This window comes from Thermobia domestica, chromosome 9 (assembly GCF_964235325.1).
Source record: "Thermobia domestica chromosome 9, izTheDome1.hap1.1, whole genome shotgun sequence".
In the NCBI taxonomy this organism is placed as follows: Eukaryota; Metazoa; Arthropoda; class Insecta; order Zygentoma; family Lepismatidae; genus Thermobia; species Thermobia domestica.
Window position 1 is genome coordinate 100,690,012 of NC_137462.1, and position 12,604 is coordinate 100,702,615.

Genomic DNA, 12,604 nt, shown 5'->3' on the forward strand with positions numbered 1-12,604 from the left:
AATTTCTATTTCTGATCATCGATTTTATAACTAGGGCTCTGATTCTGATGACCTAAAATTATAAAAATGACATATAAAATCACAATAACACATTAGAAAAACTTTAGAAATGTATTACATAAAATATGTATTCATCTTTTCAGTGGATGGACGTCTTTCTGAACGTGATAAAATGGGCTTTAATACTAGGGTTAATTTTGTCGCTGACATTAGACTAGAAGAGCACAAGACATATTAATGATAAACGACAGAAGGTCTCGCATCCCTGAAACTTCGAGATTTACTCTTTGTTCATGGTAATGCCTTTCCTCATATCTCAAAGAAAAGAGTAGGTTTCTCACAGATTAATAATCTCAAAATAATGATCATCTTTACATTCACGTGTTTTTTCTAGTGTGATTGTTGTTTGTTTTATAAGTATTAACGAGGATCACAGTTTTACTTATAAAACCGAATTGAAACTGCAATAATGTCATATTTCAAGGGCACTCTCATGTAAAAGTGAGTCCGGACTTTTACTAGTGGAAAGAGAGGCTACAGAAGTACATTGTTGAAAGTACATGAACATTTATAAAAGAGACCCATAGTTCGTATATATAGCGAAACATTTGGAGTGGCCCTCCTAGAGTTCGTGAAATTTTGATAATAACATAATCAATATTTATTTTAAATGCACTTCGTTTTAAATTATTCATTTAATTCTCTATTTTCATTTGAAAAGTTGATTTCCCAATTTAAAATATATGTTCTGAGTAATTGACGTTTCCTACTAATAACGTTTATAATTAACTAAAGGTGACCATTATAAGTATATGAACAATACATGCGAACCTTTACTGTAACACAATTCTGTAAGAGGTAACAAAATATGTATATATTTACAGTGCATTTTTTTTTTTTTTTTAAGTACATTAATTTTCCTTTCATAGAGTTGTAGCATGCACTGTTGAATGAGTATAATTTTCAAAGAAGTAAAATATAAGCACAGATAACAAAACTTTCATTAGCACCCTCAAAAACCATTCTGGCGATTTCAAGACAAAACATAATTAGTTAAGTTGTGAAAGCACATTTATTCTTTATTAATTACAAAACAGTGTTTGCTTCTCAAATCAATCAATAGGAAAAATACGTGCTTCGAGAGAAATGAGATATTTTATTGTAAATGTATGTTGAAATTCAAACAGGACTTTGAAATGTTTGGATACCTTCAAACTTTCACTTTTTTTGCGGAAGTGGTTCTTGAAGATTGATTCTTTCACATTACACAAGAAGGGCTCATTTCATCACTCGTTTCGTGGCATAAAAATAACTCTTCTTCCCTTGTGTACTTGCAATGTATTATTTTTTTCTTATTCTAGTTCTAGTTCTAGTTATCTCCCTTTCGGGAGATTTATAAAGAAAGTCCCAGCCTTATAGCCCAGTGGACTGCTTCACTAAATTTGTTTTGTTTTGAAAACGTAGATTTGTATGAAATGGCGCGTTCCAACATGGACGAATTCGCCTGTTCTAAGTAAATTTGTTTTCACACTATTTGTAAAACTACTTGGGGGTTAGAGGCTCAGGGCATATAAAAATGTAATAATATATAAAAATTGTAAAGAAATTAAATTTTGTTAAAATTTAAAATTATGAACAAATTCACAATTGTAAGAGCATGACACTCCAGGTGTAAAGATGTCCGTCGCCATCTTGTTCCCCCTTTTTTCTCCTTACCTCCTGCCAAATATAAATTTTCCATAGATACGTTCTTTTCAAATTGTACAATTCAATAATTACATTCTCAATAATCAAGAATTACGGGTAAGATTACATGCTGCATAAGTGGGTTCAGTATGACAGAGATATTTTACGTATTTTCTTGAGTGAATCGTATACTATGTTCGAACCTTATTAATAAGTAACACGAAAACGGAAAAGTCCTTTCTTGAAAACTACTTTTTATGCACATCTACTATTTCAGTAGAAAACTATCGAACGCAGCTTTTTCTCAAAAACAGGATTACAAAAATATTATCTATCTCAATACATTATCTCTTCATTTATCTCAATAGAAACGCTAATCCAATTAAAATATTGGACTTAAACAATCTTTTCAAAATATCCTTTTTTAAAAAAACTCAGAAGGTGCTGATAGATCGTTTACATGTCATTTAAGCACTTCTATAAAGTTATCTCCACAATCCAACCCGAAAGACAGAGAATTTCCTTTCACAACAGCCCATACCATCCGTTCTGTAGTAAAGCTAACTCCGTAATCACCATTCGAAGATACAACAATAGCACCACCAGCTCCGTTGATTCTATCACCCATAAATTTTAGCGCTGTGTCTGCAGCTTCTTGAGCGGTATTTCCTGTGTAGAAAGAAGAAAAAGAAATTGTAAATTTAATGTGCCATGTATTTAATGTAAATTTAATCAATTTATTTTTGTTAATAAAGCTGTTAATAGTAATGTCCCGTCTTTTATTTGTTGAGTCCTGAATTCTTTATGTGGATGTAGGAAGATTCAAATACATTCCTTTCTATTTATAAACTTGATTATGTCCTTTACAATGTGATTATTCAAGAACAAATGCTTGGATAAACCAATGTGGCTGCATTTACTTATTTTGAATTACTAATGCTCTCTATTACTCTGTTTTTTATATTACTTTTTAATTATGTTACTCAAAATAGTGCTCTCCTATTTACATTTTATTTTATATATTCCAAAATGAGAATCTTGGTGTACAAAATAGTTAATAGTTTAGTAACAAATTGGGTGCAAGTTAGTTTAATACTTAATGCAGATTTGATTACTCTTGTAAGGCATAAACACATAAAATAAACTTGTTGGAATTCGAATTAGTTATAGATAGCATGCAGTGTAACAATAAAGTTTGTTTGAATTAGAGAGCCAGCTATAGATCCGTAGGCAGTAAACGTAGAGCGTAGAAAATGTGCCATAGAAGCAGAATGTAGACAACGTAGGAAGTAGATATCTATATTAAACTGAATAAGCATGCAATATGAATAAAGCACACACAGTTGCTTAGTTTCGTCTTGCACCAATAATTATCGCTAAGATATCTTTGTTGCATAAGTAAAATAGCATCGATAGGTAGGTGAGTGATTGCCTCCGGAGCAAATACATACGGATGTAAGTAGGTTAAGAGCCTTCGCAGAACCCGCAGTATTATTCTTCCAATTATAATTATTATCTTAACAATTCATTTATCATGATTCATTCATTACTCATAACTACATACTGTTTATACGAAAAACTTGTATTCAAATTGCATTACTATCAATTTCATAAAGAAAGGCCCCTGACTTCGCGGTGCTGCCCTGACGTTCACTCAAAACTTACATTGCATTATCGTACCTTGTTAGAATTGTTGGAATGTTGTTGTTGTTTTTTTTTTTTTTTTTTTTTTTTTCAGTACCTAAGACATAAAAATTTTCTTTGTACTGTGTAGTGAGAAACAAATAGGAATTAATGAAAAAGTGCGTATTTTATCGTACTTTTTTGGTAGACTAATGTTTATAGGACTATATCGCGGAAAGGAGATCACATGAAATAATTCCCTGTGCACGATATGTAGGTGCATCTATTACCTGTAAGTTCTGAAAATTTCATTACTGAACACGTAGTAAGTTTCTTGTTATTCAGTAAAAAGTGAGACATCTCTGAATTGCTGCAGTGTATTATCAATCTGAAAAACTTTTAGAAAGATCTTAAAGTACCTTTTTCAACCAAACTGTTTCGATTTGTTTTAAAAGATAAACAATAACAAACATGACATCATATTTTCTCTGCTCTGCTCCTTTCGCTAAAGCAGGTTATTCGGAGTACCACGTTGCCACATTTTCCTGGCGCGTATACACTCTCAGCCCGACGGGTATTTAAGCTTGTCACTCACAGTGTCCAGCACTTTGCAGAGGTATTTTTAAAATTTCATATCTCCAAAGATTTTAAACTAATTTCTGAGACATTAACAGGTTATACAGTAAACATACCTATTGTTTAAAATTAGAGAAACGAACTGTTTACCTTGTTTAGATTTGCATGTGATGGTCCTGGAAAACTTGTTGCTTTTTGTCAGTTTTTCACTTACTGCACGCAGTACAAAATACATTTGCACCGAAACAAATACACTCACGAAGTTTGTGATATGATATAATCTTAGTTGATATGTAATATAGAGTTTATACTTCACAGAAAATCTGTTTTCAGATCTAGGAGTCCCAGTATTTCTCCTTAATGTTGTACATTTCGAAGCACTTCCCCACACAAAGTTCAACTTCATATATCAGACAATAAACGCTAATATTTTATTAAAAACTTCTTTCACCGTGCGGATGCTATGCACTTTGCATCTCCTTTGTCCTACTCTATTAGGATTTGCGGATATTAGGAGAACTTTGTATGGGTAATGGCACCTTGCTACCAGTCTTCTATGGGTGAAGACTGGGATAGTCCCTGTAGTTCAGTGCCTGCTGAGTGCAGCAGTTTTTCTGCTACGTTCACATAAAAAGTTCGAAGTGCGATTTGTTTTCCTGCTTTCTTCCTGTACAGTATGTGAGCACTGACAGTGATAAGTCAAACAGCAGAAAAAACATCTTCCATCATTTGATAGACATACTAATAGCTCTTACGTAGTTGATTTGTAAAAATTGCGTAAAGCTGGCTAAAAAGCACATGTGAATAATCAATGTACAAGATTTCTTGTTTTCAATTGAAGTAACACGCTTTTACTTAGAAAACAAAGATTTTTGTTTCAGTAATTTTTCTTTTTCTCAATCTGCTGTTTTGCGTATTTATTCATTTCTTTTTCTACTATTCCCGGCAGGAGCTCATATGGTTTGGATTCCACGTTAATCAGTAGGTCCACGTCTCATATCGCCTCTGCTGAATGGGACGTTAAACTCAAAATCAATTCAACTTTTTTATTATAAAATTTCATCGGTAAAAATAGCTAAAACACTTTATATGGGGAATACTCTGTAGATAGCCTAGCATTTTGATTAATTCCCGGGACACCACTAAACAGGGATTTTGCATTTACTTAAGTTTTATCGCTCCAAACTACATCAGGATCTGCCTTCAAATAGGAATGACGCGATTCTTTTTCTTCTTTCAGGACGCAACCTCAGGTTCACTTGAAACAGTTACTATCTTGTTCACTCCCGGATATGCCGCCACTGAGCACACAATAATCAATGTCATTACTATCTAACTCATAACCATCTGCGTCGGAGTCATTCATCAGTTCTGCAATTTCATTATCGCTCAAAATTTTGCCACTTCCTTCTGTAATGCCGCCGCTCGTAGAAGGAATATTCATATATATATATATTTTTTTAATAAAAAAGCACGAGAAATACTTAGGAAAAATATAAATGCACGTTTGCTAGTCTCACTCCAATAAGCACATATGATGTGAGTGTGTATTTTTGACGCCTACGAACTGAAGGGAAGTGTTGAAAACGTAATCAGTGCGACGTGATTTGACGCAAAAACAGTCCTCGTCACCTACACATTGCATAGTTTTCTTTCGTTGAAATAAAACAAAGGACCCATGTTTCTCTCTTACATTCAGCAGGGGGATTGATCACAGAACAACTTGGGTGAACATGTGATTGCCAAGGCTACATTTCTTTTTCCCCTTTAACATGTTCGTAAGCTGGTAAGTGTGTATACTGATAGATCTTGAGGTAGAAATGGAGCCATTGTTAATAAGTGTCCAAGAAGATAGCAGGAGCTATGATGAATCAACAAGTGACGAAAGTGAATGAGATAAGTAGATTAAGAGATGAGTTTTTGTATGTGTTACTTCAACGTTTTATTTCGATTACATTGAGATACGTACATGCATTGTTATTATTACCAAGATGTTGTGAAAGGTTATGAGATCTTAAATACTTTTTCCTATTATATTCGTATGAAGTAGGCTTCGCGCTGCAAGCTTTCTGAACGCGACAACACAGCACAACAACGTTGCCACACTTCCAGTTACTGTAAGCTGTTTCTTCATATACAGGGTGTCTACTAAAATTCCAAAATGAAATTTCACGACTTTTTCGTGACCTTTTCTTTCCCAAGACATAAAATTTAGGAATATTCTTTAGAGCGAATTTGGTTGCGAATTGGGCCGAATTTTCATGTATGCGATAGAAGCGTGCTTTGCTTGTGATTTGGTACCGTCTAAAGCCGACCATGGTGGTGAATTTTGACGTTTTATAGAACAAAATTTTCCATACTTATGTTTGTACAGATAAAAAAAATCGTGACCCAAAAGCTAAATTTCTTTACCGTTTTCTGACTTCGTGAGTTTTTTCATGACTTTCGTGACCGATAGACACTCTGATATAAACGCGGGGAACAAAGGCTGGGCTGCAACATGACTCTCTGCTTAACGCATAGAACATGTTCGAATAAACATTTTTATTAAAAAAATAAATACTCTACCAACTAAACCCTTTTTCGTTAAAATATTAAAATATTTGGAACACTAGAGTTCCAAATTTTCGAACTGTGTTTTATACGTTTCTCTACCTACCACTGTAAAGGAGATCATAGCGTCATACATTTATTTTAATTACACAAAAATATCAAGTTATGAAAATTGAACTTTTCACAACTTACAGTTAATGGATGCATCTACATATCGTACACAGGAAATTATTTTAAGTGATCTCGTTTTCGAAATATAGTTCTATGAATATTGATTAACTAAAAAAGTACTATAAAATACGCACTTTTTCATTAATTTCTATTTTTTTCTTATTACACAGTACAAAGAAAATTTTTGTCTTAAGTATTGAAAAGACAACATTCCAACAATTCGAACGAGGTACGACAATGCAATATAAATCTTGAGTGAACGTCAGGGCAACACCGCGAAGTCAGGGGCCTATCTTTATGAAATGGATAGTAATAAATACTTCACATTATATATCTATATGAAACTATCGTGAATATAATAATACCTATATTGTATTATCCACGTATAAGACGTCCGCAACTGGTACGCTGGGATTTTAGTGCAAACATTTGTTTTCAAAGTTCATAACAACCTTTGTGCTTCATTTAGTATTTACACGTTACCACTTTCCACGTTTACTATACATATATCTACAGAAATATGTGCATGTACAAATTAATAAGATAGGAATTGTGTGATCATTGCATATTCAATCATGACTACATATTCATACACCTGCTTGGTTACGAGACTGGGCTGTATCGTTTATAGAGCTGAATTTCGTGGCTATAGATGTTGAGTGTAACATCAAGATTCTAAGATCTATATGAGTTCTGAATGTTTAATCATTCTCCCGGAGATATCAAAGAAAGGGGTGGAGCCTCTAAGATTACTTTTTACGCACTCACGCTACTTATAAACACTTCAACCGCAAGGATCAAAATAAATAAATCAGGAAATTTAACATATAAGGTGTCCAAATAAGTTCTTGCCGTTTGTGACGGCCTTGTTGTTCGAGGGTCACAGACATGCTATGACGTTAGTCACGTGCGCGTGACGCGATGAGGAGGTAGGCAGAGCATTGATCGACATCAGTAGACGCTCGTTGGGCACACTACAGAGACCTAGCTCGTCAAGTGGCACAGTGAAATGGAGGTGTCGAAGCAACTCATTAGGGGGTGTTTGCTGTATGACTTCAAGGTAGACCTATCAGCAGCAGCATCACGTCGCCGCATATACCAGACGTTCGGGGAGAATGCCGTGAATGAACGCACCGCCCGACAGTGGTTTCAAAAATTCCGGACCGTCGATTTGGGCTTGAGTGATGAGTCCCGCAGTGGATGATCACATGTGTTGGATGACGACGCCCTGAAGACAGCCATCGAGAAGGACAGTAGTCTTACATGTCAGGAACTTGCCGAAAGGTTTAATGTATCGATGGAAACAGTCAGACTGCACCTGCATCGCATAGGGGAGACATACACACACATTGTCACCGACCAACAAACGACAGCGAGTTGAAGCCAGTTTATCCTTACTCTCCAAGCACCAGAACACACCGATATTTGGTCGATTGATCACTAGTGATGAAAAGTGGATCTTTGCAACACACCCAAGCGTACTCGACATTGGTTGTCGCCATGTGACGCAGTTCCATACACCTCAAGACCACCTCTGCATCCCAAGAAGGTTATGCTGTAGGTATGGTGGAATTATCGCCATGTGATTCATTATGAGCTCCTACCACCAGGCCAAACCATCAATGCGGATGTCTACTCCCAGCAATTGCAACGAGCGCACCGTGCATTGCAGGAAAAGGAGCCGGCATTGGTTAATCGTAAAGGTGTGCTGGTCCTTCACGATAATGCAAAACCACACGTGGGTAAAAGGACCCGGGAAACCATTCTGAAACTTGGTTGGGAAACTTTGTGTCATCCACCATATTCCCCTGACCTTTCCCCTACAGATTACTACCTGTTTCATTCCCTGGACAATTACCTTCGTGGGAGACAATTTGAAAATGAGAGAGACCTGCAGATTGCACTCACGGACTTCTTTGCTTTCAAGACCGCTGACTTTTATCACAATGGCATTGCACAGTTGCAGGAACGTGGGCAGAAGGTGCTGGATGCAGATGGCGATTACTTCGAGACGTAACCTTGAGTATTTTGTGCTACAACGTAGACTCTGTGCGGACTCTGAATTCGGCAAAAACTTTTTTGGATACCTTGTAGAATCGTTAATTTTAACGTCAATCTATATATTTACAATCCTCTATATATTTACAATCATAAGTATTCCAATATTTACAATCCTCACAGGAGGCTGAATTATATAGTAAACCATATTTTCAGTTTCCAAAAGCCGATTCTTTTATCTTGCATCGAATTAAGTTTAGAATATTCTTTTCTTCTTCCTCTTCTTTAATTTCAAAATGGTTCTGTCCAAATTCTCAGTTCTCGTTATGCAATCGTATCGAATAGATTAACAGTAAGATAGTCTTTAATAACTAGGAATGAATTAGATGGAAATCAATTAAGAAACATCTACCATCAAACGAATACTGAGTATAGAACATTAACACATTACAGGTGGAACAATTGTAATGTGGGCATCAACAGGTGGAGCATAACATAGTTTTCTATTCTTCTTTAGTGCAATTCGATTCTATCATTTTCCTTTCCTTATTTCCCCTCAATGTTTTCCTACAACCTAGGCTTTTCGTCTTTGCTCCCGTACCGTTTCCCAACTTCGTAAACGTGACTAAGCGATTAGCGAACGCGTCTTTGGGCTGGGAGACCCGTAAGTTCGAAATGCTCCCCTTCCACCATTAATTTATCTGTCCATTTCTTGTCCCTTGCATTTTTCTTCTAAATTCTCCCTTGTAGTTTTCTTCTAACAAACCTTGTTTCATTTTCTTATGTTTAAACATTTCAGTATCTAACTTCTAGTCTTCTAGCTTTATACTGGCTACATTTTTTTAGTTTAATTCCAATTTAGCTGTGACAAGATTTTGGTCTAATAAAATATCGGCTTCAGAGAAAAATTTTGCGCTTTTTAGAACTATTTCGAAAAGTTTCATGTATCATTATATAAAATAGTAGAAGCATTACATGCTATTTTTCGGAAGTCCCATAATTGTATTCATATATGTGACCTGATTTTCGAATTACATTAATTTTTTTTAATCTCCTATCTCCTTCGAAAGGTATTAATAGGTACACTTTAATAAGTTAAAACTAATGTTAGATTTAATGATATTTGAACATCTGAGTGAACAGATATTTCATAGATGCAGAAACATCTAAAAGAAGGTTTTTCTCTAAATTGATTAATTACATGAATGGAAAACCAGAACAGGAAATATATTAAAACAAGAATTGGTCAAAATAAAAGTTCTGACACATGTACCAATCATAGAACTGACAAATTAAGATGTGTAAATCTAAAATGTGTACATTCATTGAATCTATGCAGTACTAAGTGCTTATACCCTAATTTCTTCAGTAGCTTTTACAGGATTTCAGAAACTTAAAAATGTATTTCTTTCATCAACTCAGCTTACTAAATAAAAATAGTGAAGGTAAAAGAAACTGTTATCAATCATATAGTGGTTAAATTCAGACATTTCATGGATGGACTAGAGCTTAGCGTCCCTTTCAAAAGCAGGCTATATGAGATGTGACCTATAGCTTAACGTGGAATCCGAGCCACATGAGCACCCACAGGGAACAGAAACCGGGGCTTCCGCGTCGAAGACAGCCCCGATGGAGCTCATTTCGACACTCGACTTATCACGAAGCATAAGAGCTCCCTCGTGACTGTATGGACAGCGTCAGCACCTTTGGTGTAGGAGATTAGGGTACAATTCCCGGTGGGAGCTCGTATGGTTCGGCCCATATTACGCCGTACGTCCACGTCTCATATAGCCTTTCTGCTGAAAGGGACGCTAAACTTAAATCAAAAATCAAACAAGTGGCTTTCGTTTTACAGTGTAAAACAACAGTGACTTCCAAACTATCGGAATTCAATACTCAAACTTGAAGTAGTACATCTATAACTACTGGTTGCAACAAATTAGTACTAAGATCAAAGATATAACCTATTCCGCGGATGCTGAATCCATATTAAGAAGTCAATACTCGCTATATCCTTACTGTTTCTGTTCTATGGCAATAAGAGTTGAGACTGGAAATCGTTAATCTGAATCAATTTCGTATTGAATTCATAGTTAAGAGAGGAGTCAGTCACAACCTACTCTCGGAAAGCTGATTCGATTGAAAAAAAAAAAAAATCTCAATATATCTTTTACCGTTTTTGCTTTATGGGAATCAGTATTGAGTCATTTTATTTCAAATCAACCAATGATGAAATAGGCATGCCTCAGATTTTGATAATTTTTTGTACATTGAAAGACATGTTCACAAATAGTTATTTCCCAAAATAAAACTTCTGCAGCTTTCATAGTTAATTAGTAATTAATTACACAATCTGCTTCAAGGTCACGACTCAAAAACGTCTGATTTTGCATTTTATTGTTTATTATTTCAATAACCATAAGAGCTACGAAGCTAAAAAATTGTATCCGCATGTAATTTTGCGTGTAGATTTCAAATCTACAATCAAAAGTAATGAATATTGTATAGGTGTAGAGTTATAGCAGCATTATGGTCCCAAGTTCAGGTCCCGGAATGAGTGTAGTGAAAGTTGTACATGTGTGAAATTTTAGCACGAGCTTAAGAAATACCTATACTTCGTGTGAGCCAAATTTTGGTTTGGGTATTTGAACCTAGCCCCCCAAAAATCTGAATGTGTCTTTAGCTTCAGAACGAGCTTTTGTAGAAAAGATATAGTCTATGTGATACTGTACAACTTTTATTACAACTATTCCACACAGTAGCCTACAATTATAGCAAAAAATAACAGTTGACTTACCTACTAACCATCAGCACTGTACAATGTATTAATGTTTACTGAAAGTCTCGGATAACTGGTTATTTTTATTAACAGTCTCATGCGATTCACTATGTGATCTGCTATTAGCTGTAATAGAAATGTGGCCTTTTGCGTCAATAAGAATGTGATCGACTGGCACCCATACGACATCGTCGGTTCAGGCCAGTGAAAAGTGGAAGCGGGTCCTGAAGGGTGTAAGAGCTTTGTGTTGTAGTCCTGATATTCCTCAGAATATTCCAGCATCATCCCAATCCACCATTTGCAGCCATAGACACACGCTACAAATTTTCCTGATTTCAAGACTTTTACTTCTGATGTCTTCTGCTTGTATTGTTTATCTACCCAAACTCTGTGTAGGTGTTTCGTTGGTATAGAGGAAATAAATCCAATTTTTAAACTTATTTCACTGTAAAGAATGAAACTATTTTTTTTTTTCAGGTATTGGTTTCACAGTGATAAATCTATTTTCTTGCGTCGTGCAATGCTGCTGAATATCTTCAGTATCTAATGAATGTGATATTGTCTACAGCCCATTTATAAAACTACTGCGCATTTAATATTTGGTTCGCAATTGTCTTTTGTAAACTCGCACATATTAAAAGTTTTATTTTGGCCCTTAGATTCAAATACCCAAAACCAAATTTGGTTCACATGAAATATAGATATTTCTTAACCTTGTGCTAAAATTACACACATGTACAACTTTTACCACATGTCCATTCCGAACTTGGGACCATAAACGTTGCTATAACTCTACAGGTAAAACTACATGCGAATACAAAATTTTAGCTTTATAGCTCTTATGGTTATTGAAATAAGCAATAAAACGCAAAATCAGCAGTTTGTGAGTCGTGACCTTGAAGCTGATTGCGTAATTAATTACTAATTAACTCTAAGGGCAGGAAAAGTTTTATTTTGGGAAATAACTATTTTCAAACATATCTTTCAATGTACAAAAAAATTATCAAAATCTGAGACCATGAATTTTCATCACTGGTTGATTTGAAATAGAATGACTCTATTGGAACCGGAAGTAGTAGTAAACTTCAATTATTTCCGATTCTGGAAGAATATTGCGGGTTGTGATGGTATGTTTTCTTGACACCCTGATTGCAGGAAACCATTTGTTGAATGCAGAAAGCTATTTCTTGCAATATATATAAATTACCATTTTTGTTC

General features: G+C 35.1%; 1 protein-coding gene across 4 annotated transcripts in view; it reads right to left on the reverse strand.

Moving 5' to 3' along the window:
- Nucleotides 1–1,053: 1,053 nt before the first annotated feature.
- The window catches only part of LOC145694888 (isoaspartyl peptidase/L-asparaginase-like), a 54,210-nt gene continuing 42,659 nt past the window's right edge, over nt 1,054–12,604 (reverse strand). For all 4 annotated transcript variants that reach the window (XM_081771608.1, XM_081771610.1, XM_081771609.1 and 1 more), the window contains one exon: nt 1,054–2,355. In XM_081771608.1, the coding sequence (XP_081627734.1) occupies nt 2,150–2,355 (206 nt within the window). In that variant the 3' untranslated portion in view covers nt 1,054–2,149. The remainder of the gene's footprint in view (nt 2,356–12,604) is intronic.